Raw genomic sequence first — 24,736 nt, 5'->3', positions numbered from 1 at the left:
CTTCATTACACTGGCTTAGGAACAGACTTCCTTAACAAAACTCCAAGAGCACAAGAAATAAAAGCAAGAATCAATAAATGGGATAGATTCAAACTAGAAAGTTTTTTCTCAGCAAAGAAAACAATCAATAATGTGAAAAGAGAGCCTACAGAGTGGGAGAAAATCTTTTCCACACACACTTCAGATAGAGCCTAATCTCCAAAATGTATAAAGAACTTAAAAAACTTTACACCAAAAATACAAAGAACCCAATTAATAAATGGGCTAAGGAACTGGGCAGACATTTCACAGAAGAAGATATACAAATATATGAAAACGTGCTCATCATCTCTAGTAATCAGAGAAATACAAATCAAAACCACCCTAAGATTTATCTCACTCAAATTGGAATGGCTATTATCAAGAACACAAGTAATAATAAGTGTTGGTGTGGATGTGGGGAAAAAAGCACTCATACATTGCTGATGGGAGTTGCAAATTGGTACAGCCACTCTGTAAAGCAGTATGGAGATTCCTCAGAAAACATGGAACGGACCCACCCTTTGACCCAGCTATCCCACTCCTCAGTTTATACCCAAAGGACTTAAAATCAGCATACTATAGTAAAGCAGACACATCAATGTTTATAACTGCTCAACTCACAATAGCTAGATTGTGGAACCAACCTAGATATCCTTCAATTGACAAATGGATAAAGAAACTGTGGTATATATACACAATGGAATACTACTCAGTCATAAAGAATAAAATTATGGCATTTGCAAGTAAATGGATGGAGTTGGAGAATACCATGCCAAGTGAAATAAGCCACTCCCAAAACACCAAAGGCCAAATGTTTTCTCTGATAAGCAGATGATGATACATAACAGACAGGTGGCGGTGGGTTGCGGGGAGAAGAATGGAGGCACTTTGGATTGTATAGAGGGAAATGGGGCAGGAGGGGTTGGAGGGGCTGGAAGGAGGAATGATAATGGACTGAGACAGACATTATTACCCTATGTACATGTATGATTACATGAACGGTATGAATCTACATTGTGTACAACCATAGAAATGAAAAGGTGTACCCCATTTGTGTACAATGAATCAAAATGCAATCTATAAAAATTAAAAAATAATTAAAAAAAGAAAAAGAAATTATGGTGATAAGGTTTACTCCATTTAATATGGTGATGACATTTATTTAATATGGTGATGAGGATCAAACCCAGTGTCTCACACATGCTAGGCAAGAACTCTTCCACCAAGCCACAACCCCAACCCCCTGTCATGTATATCTAAAACCAACAAATTTTTTAAAAATAGTCCTTTATCAGCAGATCAGCAGTGCCTTTGGGGACTAGTTTCTTCCTAACTATGCCGTGTCTTCTCATTGTTTTGACACTGGCTTACACAAAGCAGAAGTTAATGAAGTACAGTCCATCAAATACTTTTCATGAATCATGTCACTGAAGTTATATCTAAAAAGTTACCACCAAGGCTGGGGATATAGCTCAGTTGGTAGAGTGCTCGCCTTGCAAGCACAAAGCCCTAGGTTCAAATCCCCAGCACCGCAAAAAAAAAAAAAAAAAAAAAAGTTATCACCAAGGTCATTTAGGTTTTCTCCTGTTACCCTCTAGGAGTTTTATAGTTTTGCATTTTAAATTTAGGTCTCTATAAGCATTTTATTTCTTTTTTTTTTTTTTTAAACATCACTAATCAAGTATGGTACACATGTAATATTATCTGGAAGTGGGGAATAAACTGATCTATACATCTCTATAGTTCAAATGTGGTCTCAACATTCCCCCACCATGAAATCATTAAAAATAACAGAAATTCACCACATATGAGAATACTACTATTATGTTATAAGTAATCACATTTAGAATTGTTTTAGCCAGAATCTATGCTAACACCTGCAGTATATACTACAAGAAACCAAAGATAAAACCTGAGGACTTTTATCTGAAAATGTAGTAAAAATTATTCACTAGGCACCTCAGCAAACCTTCCTTCCATACTAGACTATTTATGTAATTACAATATTCAAACCAGAGACTTAAAATTATTCAGTTAAACAGCACTACACTACTGAGACCTGAGCTTCCTCCTGATATTACACCATAATTGATATACTTACACATGGGAGAAATCTGTTAACACTCGATAATAAAATTAAGGCTATCATTGAAATGCTATCTTCTTCCTTTCAGAATTTGACTAAGCTGTTGATAAAGGTAACTCAAAGAAACCAAAGGCTTTAAATGTTCTTTTTGGCTCAGATCCAAAAAATACTTCTGATCACCACTCTAAACTAAACAACAACTTAACTCTGTTTTCACTTAATCATGCTTCTAGTAGTGACTCTCATAAGTTTATTACAAACTTACAAATATCACTGCCAACATCTTCAGGATACTGTCTTTCAATCAAGAGTCAAATTTTGGCATTTTTCTTTCTCAAGGCTTAACTGCAATCCCAATATCAGCTTGAGTTAACACCAGGAACTAGCAATCTGGGAGAAGAGATGGTGGTATTGGTATCTGGGGCACCCAAACATAAGAATGGATTAAGAATTTGCTAAGTTAACTACCTAGAGGTAAAAATCACAGTATGTATTAATTAGGAATAAAGTTCAGCCTAGCCCACCTGTGGTTTAGAAGCATCTTCTGCCTCCTTCCCCTAACCTAACATGACTCAGTATCATCCAAGAAATGCAAATCAAAATTACCACAAGACTTCACTCCAGAGCCACTAGGTTGGTTAATATAAAAAAAGAAGTGGTATCAGTCAAATTAATTGTTATATTGTGTGCATATACAAATATGTAACAATAAGTTCCATCAATATGTATAACTATAATGCACCAAGAAAAACTATAATGCAAGAAATAAAAAAACATACAGAAAAACTGGAACTTTCACACACTACTGGTAGGAATATAAGATGGTACAGTCATTTTGGAAAACAATCTAGCAGAACCTCAAAAAGTTACACATACCTTATGATCTGGCAGTACTGCTCTTAGGTATAGTCCAAGAGAAATAAGAACACATGATCATAAAATACTTGTATACAAATGTCCATAGCAGTTTCATTCATTATGAGGCCAGAAAGTAGAAATGCATGTCCATCAAATGGTGGATAAAGAAAATGGAATTATTCAACTATAAAAAGGAATGATACACACTACACAGATGAAGCTTGTGACATTATGCCTAGTGAAAGAAGGATGTCAAAAAAGACATTTTATTAATTCACTTATATGTAATGTCCTTGATAGAAAAATACACAGAAAGACTAGTGGTTGTCTAGGTTGATGGGGAATGAGGCCTGGGGGTGACAGCTAAGAGTATGAGGTTCTTTCTGGGATGATGAAATGTTGTAACTTGCAGTGAGGTGATGGTTGCATAACTGTGTGACTGTACTAAAAATGATCAAATTGTAAACTTCAAATGGATTGTTTGGCATGTGAATTATGGCTCACATCTCAATACAGCTAATGAAAACCAGATCTCCTAGTGCTTAAAGGAACACAAAACAGATCTTCTTTCTGAAAGTAAAAGAACAAGGCCACCTAAAAAAATGTCAAATATTTATTTCATTTAAAGCTTTAAAATGTCATTTCATTGCATCTGACTTTTATGAATGTAAGATGACTATATTATGAGATAAAAAATATCAACATCTAAGAAGAAAAAAATTTAATCCTAGCTTTCTGGTTTGTAAAATGTAATTATGGCTGTCCAAATATGTTTTCCTCAGAGAAAAAGTGTGTGTGTGTGTGTGTGTGTGTGTGTGTGTGTTTGTGTGTAGTCTCAATGTGTGGGTACTCCTTCTAGAAGTTCACTTGTCCCACGCCTTGGGGGGTTTTTCAACAGCAAACTGTACCAAAGTAGAGATGGTATTTTTATTTGACAATCAAATAAATTAATTATGCAAGACTGCATTGCTTAAGCTAAATACTACTCCATATCTGGTAAATTCATAAATACTATTTGGCACACCGTATATATTCAATACTGTAGTTCCCAGTCCATCTACCTCAAATTACACAAGTAATCCAGAGACTTTCAATCAAGATGGATGAGTAGGTACATAAAAGTCTTTTCTCTTTCTGTTCCAAAAACTTTAGAATAGAAAACCTATTAAAAATAAATATCCTTTCTGGGTCAATCATATAATGTAGATAGAAGTATAATGGACTGGGAATAGCCAAACAATCTCAAAAAAGAATTCACATTTCCCAATCTCAAAAGTTATTACCAATCTACAGTAATCAAGATACGGCCAGCACTCCTGGAAAAAGGCTAGACATACAGATAAATGAAACAAAAATAAGAGTACAGAAATACACTTTTACATTTATGGGTTGATAATTATGAATTGATTTTTCATCAACACTTTCTTAAACATGATACCAAAAGCAACCAAAGATAAAACTGAACTACATCAAAATTAAAAACTTTGGTGCTATAAATCAGATTATTAAGAAAGTGAGGGCTGGGAAGATAGCTCAGTTGGTAGAGTGCTTGCCTTGCAAACACAAAGCCCTGGGTTCGATCCCCAGCACCGCAAAAAAAAAAAAAAAAAAAAAAAAAAAAAAAAAAAAAAAGAAAGTGAAAGAATTTCTCCACTTGTACTCTTGACATCAACAAAGAAATGTGCATGATACTGGTAGCTGGTGCTCCTTCAGACCAAAACACATAAACCTATGTTAAGTCTGGAATATCAAAACCACACTGGACCACAGACTTGAATTCCTAAGGAACTAGAAAAGGGACAATCTATAAGACAGCATGGTCCCTCAGTCAACTTTCCAGATCTGTTCCCACTAATTAGACTTTCACTGGAAGTTTTTTGGTAAAAGAGGGAGAGCACTGTACAATCTTAGTAGTAATAGGTTCAAGCTCCCCAGTGCAGTTATTAATGTCCTCTGAACCTCCAAGGGGTATTTAATGCCAATAAAGAGAAAACAAAAGGAATATGGTAGACATGAACTTTCTTGTGCCTTTGAAATTATACAGTCATGATATGAGAATAAAATATGTCATGCCCATGTAGAATCCCTTAATAGTCAGTGATCAATTTGCTCTCTCTTCCCTCCAGGCTCAGTAATGCTGGAGACTCCCTGAATGAGGACAACATGGGAAGAATTCTTAACACATGACAGGCAGTATGATTGAGAAATAGAACTATGCTGTTTGAAGTCACCAAGATTTTAGAGCTGACACTACCTTACAACCTAGCATATCCTGATTTTAGTAGGATGAAACTTCAAGGACTATGGGAGAAGGTGAGCCCATTGTGCATGTGAGAGGAACACGAACCGCTAAAGACCAGAAGGCAAGTGGTAAATGAATCCCAAAGATTCTCATCTCTTGGCATTCACATGCTTGTGTAATGCAAAACTCTCCTTGAATATGGGTTGGACCTGGTGACTTGTTTCTGACAAAAATAATGATGCAAAAGCAATGGAATGTTGCTTATGAGATTTGATTATTAAAAAAAAAAAAAAAAAAAAATGTGGCATCTTTCTTGTTCACCCTATCACTCACTCCAAGCGTTGGTCCAGGGAAAGTCAGCTGCTATGTGCTGACCAGCATTACAGAGAGGTCTACAAAGCAAAGTATTAATTCCTATGGCTTATATCAAAGAGAACCTGAGGCTTGTCAATAGTGACATGAATCAGATTAGAAATGTATTTTCTGAGCCCCATCGAAAGACATATTAGTAAATTTGGAAGTAATCCTCCACTGAGGCCTTGAAATGACTCTAATTCTGGGTGATACCTTAATTACAGTCTAATGAGAGATCCTGGCCCAGAGATACCCAGCTAAGTTACTTTTACCTGTGACCCAAAGAAACTATGAGATAATACAAGTTTACTGTAAAGAAAGGAAGGAAGAGGAAAGAGAAAAGAGATGGAAGAAGAGAGGGAAAGAAAATGAAAAGACAACTCAAAGAATGGAAGAAAATACTTGCAAATCATATATTGATAAGGGACTAGTACTCAGAATATAAAAAGAACTCTTACTACTCAATAATTAAAAAAAAAAAAAAACAAACCCAGTTGAAAAATGGTCAAAGAATTTGAACATAAATTTCTCCAAAGATATACAAATGGTCAATAGCACACAGAGATGTTCAACATTATTACCTACTGGGGAAATGTAAATCAAAATCACACTGAGATACCACTTCATATCCTTTGGAAGGTTAAATCAAAAAGGATATGAGCATTAGTGAGAATGTGAGGAAACTGACACCCTCACACATTGTTGGTGGAAATGTAAAAATGACAGTTACTTTAGGAAACAGTTTGGCAGTTCCCCAAAAAAGTAAACAGAGAGTCACCTGACAAATCAATTCTACTCCTAGGAATACATTCAAGAAAATGAAAATAGACATTTACTCAAAAACTTAGAAACAAATGTTCATAGCAGACATAAAGCAGAAACAACCCACAAGTCAACTGATGATAAAATCCACAGTGAAGAGCAGAGACTAAAGACAAAGGCATGAGTGATAACAAGACCATAAGCAAAGGATAAACAACAGGAATTCACCTTCTTAGAGTATTATGGAAACAGGACAACAGCCAAGCACTCTGAGGGCTACAACTGTACAACTAGATATCTGCCCATTAACCAAATGCTGGTGAAAGATTTTGACAGTCAATTCAGAAATGCACATAGGAAGAAATAATTGCCCACAGCAAAGAGTAAGTATCATAGTAACTTACACAATGACAATTAGGTCCTGAGCATATCTGGGAATTGGAATGCAATTTCCTCAAAGTCCCCCTATCTCGTAATTATCTGAAATGTGGATGCCAGGTGCCAGGCAAAATTGCCCCATGGGTAAAAGCAATGACACAGGAAAAAGTAAAAAATTACTTGTTACAAAATAAACTTGCCAACGAATACAAAATGGGTTACAAGGTATATAAGGAAACACAATGCGTTAAAAATACTAATGTGGGACATATAATCAAATATAAAAATTCCTTGCAGAAAAATTAGGAAATATATGTAACTCCCTGAGAGAGTTCCTGGTAGGACATTTTGCATACACATTTTAACAAAGATGTGATCATACTCTTATATGTTAAGAACCAACTTTTAAGTCAGTCATGGTAGTGCATGCCTGTAATCCCAGCAGCTCAGGGGGGCTGAGGTAGGAGAATCCCAATTCAGTGCCGGCCTTGGCAACAGAGAGGTGCTAAGCAACTCAGTGAGACCCTGTCTCTAAATAAAATACAAAAATGGGGCTGGCTCAGTGGTTAGTTGAGTGCACCTGAGTTCAATCCCTAGTACTCAAAATATCCTAAAATAAATATAACAGTATTTTCTTGTTCTAACATACCAAAACTATAATTGATGCTCTATTGTTAAAAAATTTTAACAGGCAATTACAGTAAATTTTGTTAGGTAAAAACAACATTGTGATTATGTTTTCAGAAGTCTTCAAATGAATTAGAAATTCATACTGGACTTATTTTATGAGTCAACTAGTATAATCTTGGAATTGGTTTAAAATTACTCAGGGAAGGGGGGAGTACATGGAGAAACAAATTAAAGATTGGTAAAATGTTAGTAATTGTTGAAGGCCGATTAGAGGTATAGAGGTTTGTTATTTTCTCTGTATTTGCTATGTTTGAAAGTTACACATTAAAAATAAAATTAACTAAATCACAACCCAAAATGACATACTGGGTTTGCCACTATATGGTAATCAAGCTTTTCATATTTGTAGTTTCTATCTGGTTAAAGTATTTGTATCTCATGCAACTTCTTAGAAATAAGTGATAAAATATAGTTAATTCCTTTAATGTACAAGAGCTGATAATAAAGATGTTCAGGATGATTAAAAAGCCTGAAATTAAAAATGTATTTGGCCTAATTACAACTATTTTTCTCATCTAATAACAGTACATGTTATAAAGTAAAACTGAACTGAGTTGAATATGTAAACTGCAATAATCAGTAAAAAACACCTCAGGCTTCTTAGGGTCTTGATTTGAAAAGCATTTGATTTTAGAATTTCCTTTCATAAAATCTCAAATATTGGCCAAGATGAAATTCCAGGCTGACGGACGGTATAGCTTAGTGAAAGAGAACTTGCCAAGCTTGCAAAAGGTCCTGTGCTCAACCCCCAGTACCATTAAAAACTTTAAAAATGCCAGTCGCTGTGGTGCATGCCTATAATCCCAGTGACACAGGAGGCTGAGGCAGGAGGATCACAAATTTAAAGCCAGCCTCAGCAACTTAGTGAGACCATATCTCAAAATAAAAAATAAAAAGGGCTAGCTGGGTGCAGTGGTGCACACCTGTAATCCCAGCAACTCAGGAGGCTGAGACAGGAGGATTGCCAGTTCAAAGCCAGCCCAAGAAACTTAGTGAGGCCCCAATCAACTCAGCAAGACCCTAACTCTAAATAAAATACAAAAAAGGGCTGGGGATGTGGTTCAGTGGCTAAGCACTCCTGGGTTCAATCCCTGGTAAAATATTAATAATATTAATAATAATAATAATAATAATAATAAAGGGCTAGAGATCTGACTTAGTGGTAAAGCACCCCTGGGTTAAATCCCCATTACAAAAAAAAAAAAAAAAAAAAAAAACCTAAAATTGTAGTCTGGACTTTTGCTAATTTCCATGTCAAAGTAACATAAGCTTGGAGATTTCATTCAATATTTTCAAGTCTATGTTACTCCAAAACATTTGACAAATCTGTTAATAAAGAAGTAGGACACAAAGGCAACCCATGAAACTAGATATAACTGATGTTATCAATAAACATCCCCATGAAAGATGTCTTCACATACATACCCACAAAACCCACAATATTTTTTTTGTGGGGGCGCAATTACCAAATGATTGAACCCAGGGGTGCTTAACCACTGAGCCACATCTCTGGTCCTTTTTTATATTTTATTTAGAGGCAGCGTCTCACTGAGTTGCTTAGGGTCTCATTAATTTGCTGAAGCTGGCTTTGAACTGTGATCCTCCTGTCTCAGCCTCCCAAGCTACTGGGATTACAGGTGTGTGCCACTGTACCAGGCACAAGTTTTTATTATGTATTAATGCAAGACATTTTTCTATTCCTCTCAACTCCACTTCAATTCTTTAAGCAACAAGGGATTTCGAAGCCTAAAATATTCAAATAAAATTGCAACTAACCTTTATATATGCACTTGGGTAGATCTTATGAACAGCATCTCCAGGTGCACGCCCAGCTTCTCTGTCTAAGTAGTAACTCTGTACAAAGACTGCATGGTCACTAAGGCACCTGACCCAAACATCACCTTCACCTTTACATTCCAACTGCACACCTTTGCCTATGTGCAACCTAGAAAGACAAAAGAAATTATATTACATTTTAAGTATTCACAAATAAAATTTAGTTCAGATTATACTGCATATTCAATACCGAAAACAAGAATTAAGGACATAACACCATTAACAAAAGATAATCATGGTTAACATTCTTTACATTTCTTTTTCCTTTTCCTATTCATATATAATAATAATGAGCATATATTCAGTCTTGTTATGTGTCAGGAACACTTAACATGAATTATAATTTAACCCTCACAACTCAATAATGTATGTACTATAATTTTATTTTTTATGAGTTACACTGTCCAATCCAATAGCTACTAGGAACACAGAGATATTTAAATTAAAAATTCAGTTAATCACATGAGTTGAACTCAGAGGCACCACTGAGCCACATCCTCAGTACTTTTTATTTTGAGACAGTATCTCACTCAGTTGATGAGGCTAGCCTTGAACTTGCAATCTCCTGCCTCAACCTCCCGAGCCACTGAGATTACAGCTGTGTGCCACCTTTGTATGAGCCATATTTTAAGTGCTCAAAAGTTACATGTGGCTATTGGTTGCTGAATTGGACAGTGCATATATAAATCATTTCCTTCATCATAGAAAATTCTATAAGCCAGTATTACTGTAGAGAGTAACTTGCCAAAGTTACATAGCAAATGATAAAACCAAATTATGTGCACACACATATCCTTAAACAGGTGAGATCACACAACAGCCAAAATTATACATTTCCCATCATCTTTTGTTTCATTATATAAAACTTTTTTGTAACATTTTAAGAGTTTAAAAAATTTTAATGATTACATAAAAATAGAAATTTATCATAAGTTACTTAACCATTTCCACCATTTTCCTTTTTTTTTTTTTTGGTGCTGGGGATTAAACCCAGGGCCTTGTGTATGCAAGGTAAGAACTGAGTTATATCCCCAGCCCACTAACCATTTCCCTTTTGTTACCAATTTTTCAACACCATAACCTTCAGAAACATCTATTCTCATAATATATTATTTCCTTTCAACAAATTTCTAGAAAATAACACATTATCAAAGAAAATGAAATTCATTTTCAAACTGGAGTCCAAAGGTCTACTATTTAAAACAGAGATTTATCTTTTAGTCTTACATATTAAACAAACATCAAAAATTAAAACAGAATGCTTAAAAATTCAGAATTTTCAAGATGATTTTTATTCCTTCATTTATATTTAAAAGCTCATAATGGAAATATATTATCTCAAAAGACAGGGGCCAGGGAGTAGCTCAGTGATAGAGCCTACCATGTGAGAGGCACAGGGTTCTACCTGCAGCACCACAAAAACAAAATAAAAACAAAAGATAATATATGGGGCTGGAGTTGTAGCTCAGTGCCTGCCTAGCACGTGAAGGCACTGAGTTTGATCCTCAACACCACATAAAAATAAATAATAAAATAGTTATTTAAAAAAAAAAAAAAGGATAAGAATGGAGGAAGGAAGGACTGTATAGAGGGGAAAGAGGGGTGGGAGGAGTGGGGGGAAAGGGAAAAATAACAGAATGAATCAAACAACATTACCCTATGTAAATTTATGATTACACAAATGGTATGCCTTTACGCCATGTACAGAGAAACAACATGTATCCCATTTGTTTACAATTTAAAAAAAAAAGGATAATGTACTATGTTTAATTTTTAAAATAACTATGGAGCTGTACAATCAATACCTTGCTCTTTCAATGGCTTCTGTCCTGTGGACATTGGAGAGTTGACCCAAGCAAAAGCGATCTCCTCCAGAAGGATCCACATATCCATCAACAGTTACAATAGGGCAGCTTGAAGGAACCTTAAATGTCTCTCCTACCTGAACATCCATTTCAAAGTAAGCAATGGAACACCAATACTCAGGAGCTACAGGAAATAAATGACAAAGAGCATCCATTCATGTGAATATTAGGCTTTTACTTACACTCCACGGAAAGGTTTTCTAAAAAGAAAAGGTGAAACAGGGGAGAGAGAAATGAAAAGCACCCAAAGAACTGGATTAAAATAACACACTGCATTAAAAAGTAGAAATTTCCATGTCTTCTATTTTCCAACTCAGCACCTAGTACTGTTCTTCAAACCCTGAAGCCATTTTTAAAATCTAGAATTTGATTAGGATCAGATCAACTGAAAATTTAAAGAATGTAAGCCAACAGAATCTAAAATAAATTATTTTGCCATGTTTCACTTAACTATACATATTTTCTATGTTGTCTGAACTTCTGTTTTTTAAAAAACAAACTCACTGACCCTAATACATATTCCAGAAAAGTGTTTTTGAATAACATCAATCTACAGTATATTTTTACAGATCCTTGAGAGAAAATACATGAGCAAATGGACATGACATCCCTGGGTCAATGTTAATTACAATGTTGTTGTATACAGGCATTCTCAATTGTCTCATGTGTGAAAGATCTTTATCCCATTTGTACATAAATATCCCAGAGCCAGGAATATTTTTAGCAAAGTCAATTCATGTCACCCACTACCATTTTAACTTTGAAGGTGTATTTAGTCTATTCATTTGAACAACAATAAATGTTTTCAAATCATTTTACATGACTCATAGGAAAAGGAGTACTTAATCTGGATTGCAAATACAATCAAGTACTTCCAAGTTTGTCTGAATACAACAATTACATTAAACCCATATACATGAAAAATTATTTGTTTTGCCTCTTTTATTTAAACAGATATCTACAGAGCATGGTGGGATCATCTAAGCATTCACAGTAGTAAAAAGATGTTTAGTCCCTATTTTTAGGGAAAAATGAGCAAACAAATGAACAAGGTAACTCAGGTAATGATACATACCATGAAGAGTAGTTTAAAAGAAAGATAGCTTGAAACAGAAAATGACTGAGAAAAACACTTCAGCCTGGATGGTGGAGGACATCCTATTTGAAAAGGCTTTATGTGAAGACTGTGGAAAGAGCATTTCAGAGAGGAAAGTGAAAGCAAAGGTCCCGGAGTAAGGAGAGAAAAAAAAAAAAAAAAGTCCAGTGACATTTATTACAGAATGAAAAAAAGGGTAGTATAGTTTTATCTGCAAATTTATCTGCATTTCAATGTGTTACTTATGAATTCTGAACTAGAACTTGAAGGATCAAAAAATTCTGAACATATACCCAGAATGGGGGGGAAAAGTCATTCCAAGCACCCTCCCTTCCCAGTCAGAAAAATCCTAAACTGAAAATTAAAAAAAAAAAATGTGTTTAAGAAACTGATGAAGGTTATTAGGTATACCTAAACTGCTTTTCAAAATGTTGTCAAGCAAGAGTATCTTTCAATGAAGAATAAAACAAAACACATGAAGACTTGGTAATTAAAAAAATCCAAATGTTTTGCCACATCAATCTAATGAAGTCTTCACAAATATAAACATTTCTTTAAATGTATTTGTTATATTTAGAACATAAGCACTAGTAGTAGACTTAAGTATATTCTTTAAAAGTCTTAAAATATTTATGAAGTTATTTTCTATAATAAAATTGTTTATTGAAGATAAATATTATGCTATAAACAAGAAGCATCAGCAAACAACTGGTAGGTATACTGGCTGAAGGTAAAACTGAGAGGACTAAGATAACAACTACCCGATGTTCCGGCAGCAATAAATAGTAACAGTATTTAAAAAGTGGTTTTTAAGTAATTAGTCCAAAAAGTAAATGTTGTTGCAAAATGTTTACAATGCTAGGTGGTGTGGGGGAAAGGTCCAGGTACAGTGAATTTCCTAGTTTCAACTGAAGATTATTACCCAGAAGTAAAAGTTCCAAGGTAAACAACTTTTTTTTCTGTGAGTCAACTCAATGAGGAAAAAAGGTGAGATTTATAGCCTCCATGTTAAGAAAATATTTTCACTATTATCAACTGCAACATTTGCAATTGCACTTTAACCTCATTTCTTCCCAGTCACCAAAGAACTTTTTTGTTGTTTATTTGCCTCTTTCAGACACCATATAACAACAATCATTAGGCAAAGCTGCATCTCCAAACAGGTTTAATATAAATGACCTCATGATACTGAGAAGAGGCATTTTAAGAGACTTGAGAATAAAAAAAACTGCCATTGATGTTGTACCACAGACCAGGGATGAAAAATGAAGGCCTAGGAAACCAGGACAGAAGGCTAGAAGTAATCTACGTAGGTTCCAGAAAATTTTATGGTATTAGGCTACAAAATACTACATGAAAAACTTCTTCACTCTTAATTGCTAAACAGTCAGAAGGGAACATTTTTATTTTTAAAACAGCAGAAGGTAATTGAAAATTGCCATTAAACCTTTCTGGTTATGTGTAATGGTTTGGATATGAGGTGACCTTCAAAAGCTCACGTGTGAAACAAATTCAAGAATGTTCACAGGTGAAATGATTACATTCTGAGTGTATTAAACTACTGTATTCATAATTAAATGGATTAACTGGGTGGTAACTGTAGGCAGGTGGGTTGTACCCAGAGGAAGTAGGTCACTAGGGTGTAACTTTGGGGTTTATATTTTATCCCTGGCACCCAGTTTTTTCTCTGAGTCCTAACTGTCATGAACTGAGCCTTCTCCCATGATGTTTTAGAATCTTAGTCCCAAAGCTATGGAGTCAGTCAACCAGGGAGTGAAACTCAGAAACTATAAGCCAAAATGAACTTTTCCTCTGAGTTGCTCTTGTTGGGAATATTGGTCATAGCAATACAAACTTGATTAAAACAGCCTCTTTCCACTCTTTCACCCCCAGGAACAAATGCCATACAAATGTCAGCTCTGCAGGTTCTCAAAACCAGCATGAACAGAAGTCTGGGATTACTCAATTCACAGAGGTTTTTCTTAAAGTTCCAATTCTTTAGAAAGGGACTGGGAATTTTCTGTGCTTACTTTGATATTTTTTTTCCTTAAATTTTAGTGTAGTTAAACCAGTCTCATGAAGTCTATGGAGTACAAATCAATGCCCGAATAAAAAAAAAGGTTTTAAAAGTCCGAGTAGGACTGAGGATATATAACTCAGTGGCAGGGAGCTTCCCTAACATGTACTAGGTCCTGGGCTCAATTCTTAGCACTCCAATAAAAAGAGATTTAATATAATTTTTTTTTATAATTAAGAACTTTATATATATTACTAAATATTTCTCTAACAGGGAAATGTATTACAAAGTACAGTTTTAACAAGTAAATAGTCAATTATAATGGAAAGTATGTCTCTAAGATATTCTCTAAAATATGAGATAAAGTCAATCAAGAAAAAGTTAAAAATATGAATACTAAGAAACTCATTATGAATTATTCCTTTTATTATTCAGATCTGAATGAGATACCCTGTGAGAATCTTATCAATACATAAAGGTGCTCTCTGGAATGGTGGATTGCTCTAAAGTACCAGAACATATCTTAAGTTGTCATGTTAAGTGTTTCAAATCCATTTGTGAATCTGAATACAACCAACCTGAAAGACACTGAAGAAACCTTTTACTTTAACTTGTAATCAATATTTAATATGATGAATATATCTCAACTTTATGATAAAGCAAAACCAGAGTTAAGTCTGAAAATGATTAACCTTTTCCAAATATGTTTTTTATTTCTTTTCTGTTTGTTCCCTAAACAGGGATAGCAGACATGTAAACTAGTGTGTAGTATGATTAGAAAGCACTAGGTAGCAGGGGACAAAGGGTTAGGAAGGCTTCTCAACAGTGGTGTACTTGAGCTACATTTAGAAGGGTAGAGGTGTATGGAATCTAGTATTCAAGATGGCCCCCAATGATTGTCACCTCCTAACAGTCACATGCTTGTATGGTCCCCTCCCACATGACATAGGATCTTACAAAAATGACGGTGTAATTTCTGAGATAAGTCTTAAAAGACAATGAGATTCTGCCTAACTTTCTCTTGACCATTCATTAGCTGTAATGTGAAGACAAGTCAGGCAGCTTTATAGAGAAGTCTACATTGAAAGAAACTGGGGCTTCCTGCCAATGATAACACTAACTTGCCAAGTATGCTGGTAAACCACCCTAAAAATGAATCTTCCAGCCAGTAAAAAGCCTTCAGATGGTGACAACACCAGGCAACAACTTTACTGTAACTTCAAGAGACCTCAAACCAGAAGTACTCAGCTAAACAAAGTGATGTAACAAATTGCTATTATTGTTTGGTATTATTTGGTATAATTTGTTGCACAGCAACATATAGCACAATACTTCATTCAAAAAACAATATACACAAAAAAAAACGTAGAGGGATGATCTAGCAAAATTAGGTAAGTAGTGCAAGATGTTTAAAGTATGAGGAGAAGGAGCTATAGAAATATACAGGGACCAGACCAAAAACTCTCCTCTAATTTGCAAGGGAATGTGAACTTTAATCCTATAGCCAAGCAATGAGTAGGTAATAAAACAAGTTCTTCATCAGAGAAATAACATAACTATATTCAAATTTTAAAAATACTGAATAGAAGTAGAGATTACTTGGTAAGGAGGAGGATACCAGGACTGAAAGCTCTCCTAACAGAGACCAGTGTCAATATTCTTTCTAACAGTGTAATAGGAGACATGAAGTCTCACAGTGATGAGGTAAAACTCCTTGGGGACCCATTAGTATCCATAGTCAAAGACAATCTCAGTTCTAACCTGCTGACTTCATTAAAATGTATATGCATTCAATGCCCAGTACTGCAATAAATTAAATAAATAAGACAGACAGACAGTATATGCAGAGCTAATCCCCTCCTGCAACCAGCAGGCCAGAGACCTGTTCAGGATTGTCACCACTGAGTCACTTCCTTAGTCTACCGAAAACCAAAGGCAACAAATACCAATGCAGATTGCTATGGATGCGTATCCTCATCTAGTAAATGTTATTTATTCCCTAAATATCAGAGATTGTTTCAATGGCCTAAACATTAGTTTTACCATAAGAAAAAAGTCAATCTATCAAAAGGTCAAAAGAAATTGTTAATCTGCAATGGAGTCCACATCACTAGCTAAATACTACTTCCTCTACTCCAACTGCAGCATTCCATCCATGGTAGGTCCTCCTCTAGATCCCTGACTATAAGCGTTCCTGGAGACAATTTCCCACTAAGCTACTGAGATCCCAAAGGTGGTAAGAACCATTACTGACTCTCAATGATGCTACCTTGGTACCAGCAAAAATTTTAATTCTTGAGGCTCAACATTTTCTCCTTACCATAATATTCTTATTTATACACAAAAATTAAGATCATGACAAAATAATCCAATTAATTTCAAAAGCAAGTAAAACCAATCTGCTAAACTAGATTGTTTAGGGATTTTTTTTCTTTCTTTTCATTTGTTTTGTTTTGTTTTGGTATTGAAGATTGAACCAAGAGGCACTGAGCTATACAGCTCCACTCCTTTTTATTTTTTGAGACAGGTTCCAAGTTGCTGAGGTAGCCTTGAACTTCCAAACCTCCTGCCTGAGCCTCCTGAATTTCTGGGATTACAAGCATGAACCACTGTGCCCAGCAGGCACACATTTATTACTTTAAAGGAGCAAAATGATATCCATAAAAAGCAGAATAGTGGTTGCCTCTAGGGGGAAGGGAGGAAAAGTTTTTAAACAGACAAAATGTAGGTAGGAGGATTTCTGGGGTACTGCAATGTTCTAGTTCTCAATCTAGGCAGTGGTCACATAGGTGTTGGCTTTAATGTCATTCATTAGATGATTTGCTAATGTTATACACTTCTGTATATGTTACATTTCTGCAAAAACTGCTCAAGAAAAGGCCACTTGATCTGCAGAAAAATGTTTAAAATCACAAAAAATGTGCCATATAACACATACAGAGAATAGCTATTAAAGAAGTAATTGAACTAGTATATATGTAAAGTTTAAAAACTTTTTTGGACAAGCATAATGGCTCACACCTCTAGTATTAGCTACTCAAGAGGCTGAAGCAGAAAGAATGCTAAGTTCAAGGCCAACCTTGGCAACCTGGTGAGACCCTGCCTCAAAATAAAAAATAAAAAGGTCTGGGGATATAGCTCAGTAGAAGAGCACCCCTGGGATCAATCCCAAAGACTACACACAAAAATAAACACCTTTCTGTCCCACCAGCAGCACTTTTCTCCTAACAAAAAAAAGTATTATTTGCCTCATTGACCAGTAAAAAGTTGATTTAACCAATTACATCTACTGCTAGTGAGCATAAACTAATTCTCATATTCTTGATGTTGTCACTATAAAGCAATTTGACCTTTCGATCCAGAAATTGCTAATTTCTTAAAAGAGGATAGTCATAAATAAAATTTATAAACAAAAAGATCTTCCCTTTAATTACTTTTAAACAGCTGAAAAAAATAGAATCAACAAATAATCAGTAATAGCACACTATTTACACAAACAAAAATAAGTAGAACTATGTGAACTATATATGTTATTCTTTAAATTAATCATTTTGGTCACTGTGGTTATTTTTAAAGTATTTACTGGAAATATATACAGTTGTCTTTCAGTATCCAAGGGGGATTGTTTCCAGGGTCCTCTGTATTTATCAAAATCTGCAGAAACTCAAGTCCCTTATATAATATGTAATATTCCCATACACTTTAAATCATCATGTGTAGGTTATATGCAAATACTATGCCATTTTATATAAGGGACTTGAGCATCTGCAGATTTTGGTATCTGAGAGGCATCCCAGAACCAACCTCCTGCAGCTACAAAGACACAACAGTATTTGCATCTTTTTAAGCTAAGAAAAATCATTATGAAGAGATGGACGGACACACGGACACACACACACACACACACACACACACACACACACGCAAAATCCTGTGTTTGTGTTATAAGAGAACTTCAACATTTATTTTATTTTCAAACATTTTTATTACTTCTATGATTGAAAAAAAAATATGTACAAACTTAATTAAAGAAAGCTGGGTATGTGGCTCAGGGTGAGTACCCCTAAATTCAAGCCCTGGTACCCAACCCCCCCCAAAAAAAGCTACTTAGCTACTTAGGTGTTTGAACATAGTTTAATCAGATAGTTTCTAAATTCCAGTTAAAGAAAGATTCCTGAAATCTTTCTTCTAAGACAAGATACAATGAATTATTTTTCTTTTCAGCATCTATTTATGATTCTTTCCTGCCTTCTAAAGCTAGTTTTACAGTGGTTCTATTTTGAAACCCAGTTTTATTCTATTGCATATTTATGTATCCAATGCTGAAACCAGCATTTCTGTACTTTATATTTTAGTTAAAAAGAGTTCTTGTTTTTTCTTTCCAAGACAGTTAAAATGAATTAAATATAGCTGGGCATGGTAGCCCACATCTATAATCTCAGCTACTCAGAAGGCTGAGGCACAAGAGAATCCTGAGTTCAAGGCCAGCCTGGGAAAAAGAGCAAGACCCCCCCATCATGAGGAAAAAAAATATATATCTAGACAGTCTATGTAAAAAAAAATATACAGACAGTTTCTTAGCTACTCATATATACTTAACTCACATCATAATGAGTATTACATTTGTCTGAGAAGCTAACTTATCCTGTAATCATGGTAACACCTGTATGTGTATTCCAATTACCATAATGAAAATCTAAATATAGGGAATCAATTTTGAAATACACTTACCAGGATGATTGGAAATGGGAGGCTGGAATGCAAGCTCATTGTGAACTGGCCCTAAAGAAAAGATAATAAAAATCCCATTTTTATTTATTAAAAGTTTTCCAATGCTAAAACTTTTAATAAACTTTACTATACCCTAGGACTTGTTTAAATCAAGCTTATACAATGCCTAAGAACTTAAAAGCTTAGTTTAGATTGCTTTGTAATTATAATAAGCAAATACTCCTGAATTACTTTTGTGGATATTTAATAGCTAACCACTTTAGTACTATTTGCCAAATTCTGTTAAGTAATTTACAAATAGTTTTACAAGCAATTTGCCAACAGTTTTATATGCAGTATTTAATGCAAATTATAAATGAATTATTCATATAACATGTAATATAGTATAATTTATAAGGCAATATATAGTAAAAATTTAAATCATTAAAATTTCTAAAAACAAGTGCTTATGTTTATTAAAGCTATTTATAGAATGGAATAATAGCTAACAACTGGAAAAAAAGTGAATTATTACATTTTCTTACAACACTCCTTGAGGTAGATACCACTACTACCATTAAGGCTTAATGAAGTTAAATAAGTTGCCAATGATCATACAGCCAAACCCAACACTCTTAACCACTATGCTGATCGAGACAGTCATTAAAACTATATTCTTTTAAGACATGGAAAAACAGTAATATAATTGGAAGAAAGTAATATATAACAATATACATATAGCGTGGCCACCCCCCTCAATTTATATATAATTTATATGACTGGAAGAAAAATAACAAAATATCAGAAGCAGAGATCTCTAGGGTTAATTTTGTTACTCATACTTTTTGGTATTTTAGAGGTTTTCTTTGGTCCTACTAATCTTAAAGTAAGAGGAAAAGGGATTTTATATATAAGGAAGATTCATACTTCTGGTCTTACTAAGTCACATGAATAATGTTCCTATTCTGACTGAAGCCAGACGCTAACTGCAGGGTACCCCTCCCATCATGCCTGCATAGAATATTGACAGATTACACATCTAACTATGGCAGTGAATACTATGGTGAGGGATCACTGAGAATGTAGCACTCAAGATGTTTTGATTCACTATGGATGGATATACAAGATATACATGAGGTTTAAGAACAGACACAAAGCAAAAATGAATGGAAATCAATGTGTGGTGTTAATGAAACATCAGCAACAGAGAAATGTGTACTTAGTACATACATCATTCTAAAACAAAGGTATGGTAACTATAAAAAAAAGTCCTACTTAATAAAAATGCTGAAAAAAGTAAAGAAAGCACTAATTATTTAATGAAATTAAATTGTAGGATGAATAAAAGATGCAAAAACAGCTTTAAAAAATAAAATCAAAACAAAGTCCTACAAAAGAAAAAGTCCTTACAACAAAAACAAGAGCTTACAGTAATGTCCGGGATGGGGCGGCATAGGCGGGTGGTGCTGAAGATGGCCGTTTTGGTGGTGAGGCAAATTAGGTGTGTATGGAGCAGTCCTACTTCCAGTCCAGGTGGTAGTGCTGTCTAAAAATTAAGGCCCACATGGATTAATTTGCTTTTATAAAGGCTGCCTATTTTTCTCAACTATTTAAAAGATTTTATAAAGCATGTACATACTATGATGGTAAGTAGCTGGCTGACCAGTAAATCCATTCTGCTGCTGTCCTGGCTGAGGCCCTGAAGCTATCTGCAACAGTCCTTCACTATGACTACCTGCCAGAATACCGGCAGGCTGACCTAGAGAAACAAGAAGAAATTAACATGGTACAGGTATAGATGCAATCCTATGATTTTTATACAATAAATGAAGGACCAATTAAAACTGATAATCCACAACTATAAAGATGAGTTCCAAAAGAGGAAATCACCCATTACCTATCAAATAAAGAAAACTAACATCATCTTTAAAGGCAATTCTTAACTTGAAGAAGTTCAAAATTATTTCATCTTAAGTAATGTCTGCCTAATTTTAGTGGTCCATTTTTTCACAAATATTCTTTAAACGCTAGACAAATCCAACTACATGTCTACACTACCATAAGTTAAGAAGCACATCAATTAACCCCTGGCCACTTCACCCAACTCTCTGTCTGGACTTTTTAAAATTAGGACACTTAAAACCCAGGTTCAAGAAAATGTTGAAATCTAAAAGTTAATTATTATCAGCACTAGTATTGGTAATGGCAGAATGCTAGAGTTTGATTTAAAAAAAAAAAAAAAAAAAGCAGAGGAGGCAAATATTTTAAATGGGATGCAATGGGGAAGGTGAGGAAGTTAAAAACACCTAGCTCCACTGTGCAATCAAATCAATATAGCATTTAATTAAGAAATAAATTAAAACCCTATCTATCCATCTACTCTGAAATTTTTTCATGTGTTTTTAAAAACCAAGAATCATGCATTTCCACGAATATCATCATCTTCCCATATTTATGAGTAGATGCCCTCTCTCAATGCATCATACCAGGAAAACTAAGTTTCCCCTGTTTTTATTCCACTCAAAATATTCTATGATATTGTTTACTGTCTGGCATTTTTAAGGCTTTCCCCCCGCCCACCTTAAGTGGACAAGACTAATCACTTTCTTAAAGCAAGCATTAAATAAGGCAATTGTTTACCCCATTTGGAAAGCATTGAAATTTCCTAATTATTATTTGTCACTGGATCACTTCACTCTTTTCTCATCTAGATGGAAACGTAATCAGATGGAAGAAAGTAAATGTCAACATTACTCAAAGTATCAAGAAAAAAATATTTTCCTCCTCTCTACATACCACATTTTTATAAAGCTAAGAACTATAAAATCAAATGCTAAAAGGAATATTTCAATAACCCTCAAATTGTTTATTTTTAAAGATGATATTTTTAGCAACTTCCCATCCTAAATCATCCCAAAAATTTCTCCATGTTTTCTTTAAAAGTCAATTATGTTTTTGCTCTTGGTTTTAATACCTGTATAGGCCATGTGCTCTTAGCTGACATACAAAAATTGTCACTACACAATTTAAATTAAATCATTTTCATTAAATTATTTTCATTTAAAAGTATCTAGAAAGAAACCCTGAAGATTCAGGTGCCAAACTAAACAAATTATAAAGTGACCCACTACTGTCATCTGTATTGATTATTTCCATTACACAGTTCCAAGTGCATCAGATAAACAATGAATATAATGAATATAATGAAATTGGCTTATGCAAAACAGCCTTCCAATTCCTCTATTTTAGTCCAATTTCTTTTGTTCAATTCTATCAATAAACTTTTTGTGATGTTAGGAAACACTTGACCACAAGTTCTAAAATCTACAGTACTTACTATGTAATTACAAAAATTTACCCCCAAAATACAAAATTAGATGCATTTGCTTCGTAACATTTTTCTAGTCTTCAAATAGGACTCAAGAACAAGGAACAAAACAGTTGAAATGAAGTCACTTTAGTAAGCATTATAAGGGTACCAAAATTTAATCTCCAGATTACATAAAGAGAGGTAGATGGCTGTGCTCTAGCAGTAATCTATACTCAAGCAGCTATCATGTATGTTTTTATTCTCCATTTGTTTGTCAACCATAATCATAAATTGGGAACTAAAATTATCTGTAAGAGGCCAAGTTTTAAAGTGAATCCATATGGTCCACTTCAAAACACTATCCACAGTGAGCATATCATGTAGCAAACCAAAGGATATTGCTTTGAAGTCACGAAATGGATTACAGAGAAACGTTGATAGACTTTACTTGAAAACTCCCAATTATAGAAACCCATCTCCCATTTATTCCAAAGACAAATTTCAATGTTGACTCTGACCTGATATTAAGGTAAACAGAATAATGGTCCCTTTGATAGCAACTAACAAAGTTAACAGTCTAGATCTATCAACTATCTATTGCTCATGTAGGCTTAAATACAATCCCCTTAGCATCCAGGTACAATTAACACTATACACATACCAAGACAATGTCCTGTAATTCATTTAAAAAAAAAAAAAAAAAAGAATTTTTTTTTAAGCTATTTCATTTGCTAAGCAGCGAACTGTTTAACCTTTGGTGATGAGAAAATAAATAGCAATACTAACAGAACAAGGTCGTACTGTCTCAGGCATCCAAAAAAGTTGAACCTGAGCTGGGGAAGTGGCACAATGGTAGAGCACTTGCTGGTATTCTCAGGGGCCTGAGTTGAATCTCCAGCACTACAGAAGATAAAAGAAAAAGGAAAATCTGAACCTAATAGCCCTCTGCCTCCTATAAAATGTCAGAGAAGGTAACACCTCTACCAAGAGAAAGCCCCTTTCGAAAAACACTTATTTAAAAAAAAAAAAAAAAAAAAGAAGTGGTTCTAAAATATTAGGGAAAAAGAGATGTAGAATTTAGCTTTACAATGACACTGACTAACATAATGTCTATCTGGGGGCATATATGTTATAAATAAGTTTATCAAGATCCCTTTTTTCAGGCTAGGGCTGTACCTCAGTGGTAGAGAACTTGCCTAGCATGGTGTGAGGCAATGGGTTTGAACCTTAGCACCACATAAAAATAAATAAATAAAGGCATGCTGTCCATCTTCAACTACAAAACAAGAATTTTTCTAAAAAAAAAAAAATTTACATCCTTTTTTTCTAAGTTTGTATAATGGAAAACTGAGATGACTCTTATAAAGCAATATTCTCCCAGACAGAGCAAAATAAACACACTGAACTAAAGAAAGGTAGCAATTCCATGAATAAGACCTTCATAAGTACTTGGTTCAAAACTACTTGTTAACTACTTAAATTATTTCTCTAAAATCTGGAAAATTGAAGACACTTCTTACATTTGTAAATAAAATACAAATTCAATCATTAATTTAAGTCAGTTATCATAATCAAATCCCTTCATCAACTTCCAAATGATTATACATGTATGTTAATATAAGAAACTTTAAACAAATTACAAACACTGTTTTTTCCAAGATCAACTCAAACATCTGTCCAATATTTGTTTCTCTAGGGCAGGAGGGTATGTATGGCTCAGTGGTGTATAATGCATGCCTAGTCTGTACCAGGTCCTAGGTTTGATCCCTAAGTTCACCTATGAAAGATACCACAGTGCCTTTAATTTTTACTTACTTGGAGTTTTCCTCTAAGTGACTACATGTAAATATTCATTGTTTAGGACAAGTCAACCTGCAGACTACATCTGATTATATAACTTACTTGTGGAAGCCACAGGAATGTTGGGAAAGTTGGTGGTGCTGGTAGCATTTGACTCAGAAGGGGCTAAAAGAGCTGGGGTGCTGTATGTCTCTGTCGAAGCACGATTACTTGGTGGATGCTGAATGGTTTGAATTGAATGTCCTTCTGTGGATAACGATGGCTGTCCCTCAAAGTCATGAACATATTCATCCTTCACCAACATACTTGGTGGAGCTATGCAGAAAATTAAACATTTTTTAATTTTGTAAGCTTCTATTCCCAGGGAGAGAAATCATATATGCAAACAATATGACAACACTTAAAAATCAACTATTGTATAAATATGTTATCTTTCAATCTTTGAAAAAATACCTATTACACATAAATATCAATGTTACATGACTATTATTTTTTCATATTTAAAAGCGTACTACTTTATCAGCAAAAGCCATTTATTCAGAGGTAGTAGGATCAGATATATTTTATTAATCTGTCTCTGATATTTGAAGCTAGACTATATTCCAACAGCCTCCACAGCAATGGTCCTAAAGAGGCATTCCTCAGATTCCAAAGTAGTAATTATCTAAATAGATAACATGAAGAAGGTGAAAAACAAATGCCTGGCAAAAT

The 24,736-nt window shown here is 34.4% G+C and overlaps 1 protein-coding gene across 3 annotated transcripts in view; it reads right to left on the bottom strand.

The window, feature by feature from the left end:
- The window catches only part of Smad4 (SMAD family member 4), a 60,092-nt gene that overhangs the window by 15,758 nt on the left and 19,598 nt on the right, over positions 1-24,736 (bottom strand). For all 3 annotated transcript variants that reach the window (XR_007105172.1, XM_047526326.1, XM_047526327.1), the window contains exons 5-10: positions 24,128-24,340; positions 20,555-20,674; positions 20,345-20,461; positions 18,937-18,987; positions 11,033-11,216; positions 9,168-9,336 (exon numbers count right to left, since the gene is read on the bottom strand). Coding sequence is in view for 2 of the 3 variants with exons in the window: in XM_047526326.1 (XP_047382282.1) it covers positions 9,168-9,336; positions 11,033-11,216; positions 18,937-18,987; positions 20,345-20,461; positions 20,555-20,674; positions 24,128-24,340 (854 nt within the window). In the remaining variant the exon portion in view is untranslated. The remainder of the gene's footprint in view (positions 1-9,167; positions 9,337-11,032; positions 11,217-18,936; positions 18,988-20,344; positions 20,462-20,554; positions 20,675-24,127; positions 24,341-24,736) is intronic.

The sequence above is a fragment of the Sciurus carolinensis genome, chromosome 15 (genome assembly GCF_902686445.1).
Source record: "Sciurus carolinensis chromosome 15, mSciCar1.2, whole genome shotgun sequence".
In the NCBI taxonomy this organism is placed as follows: domain Eukaryota; kingdom Metazoa; phylum Chordata; class Mammalia; order Rodentia; family Sciuridae; genus Sciurus; species Sciurus carolinensis.
Note: the sequence above shows the minus strand (reverse complement) of the source record. Positions and strands in the feature narration are given on the sequence as shown.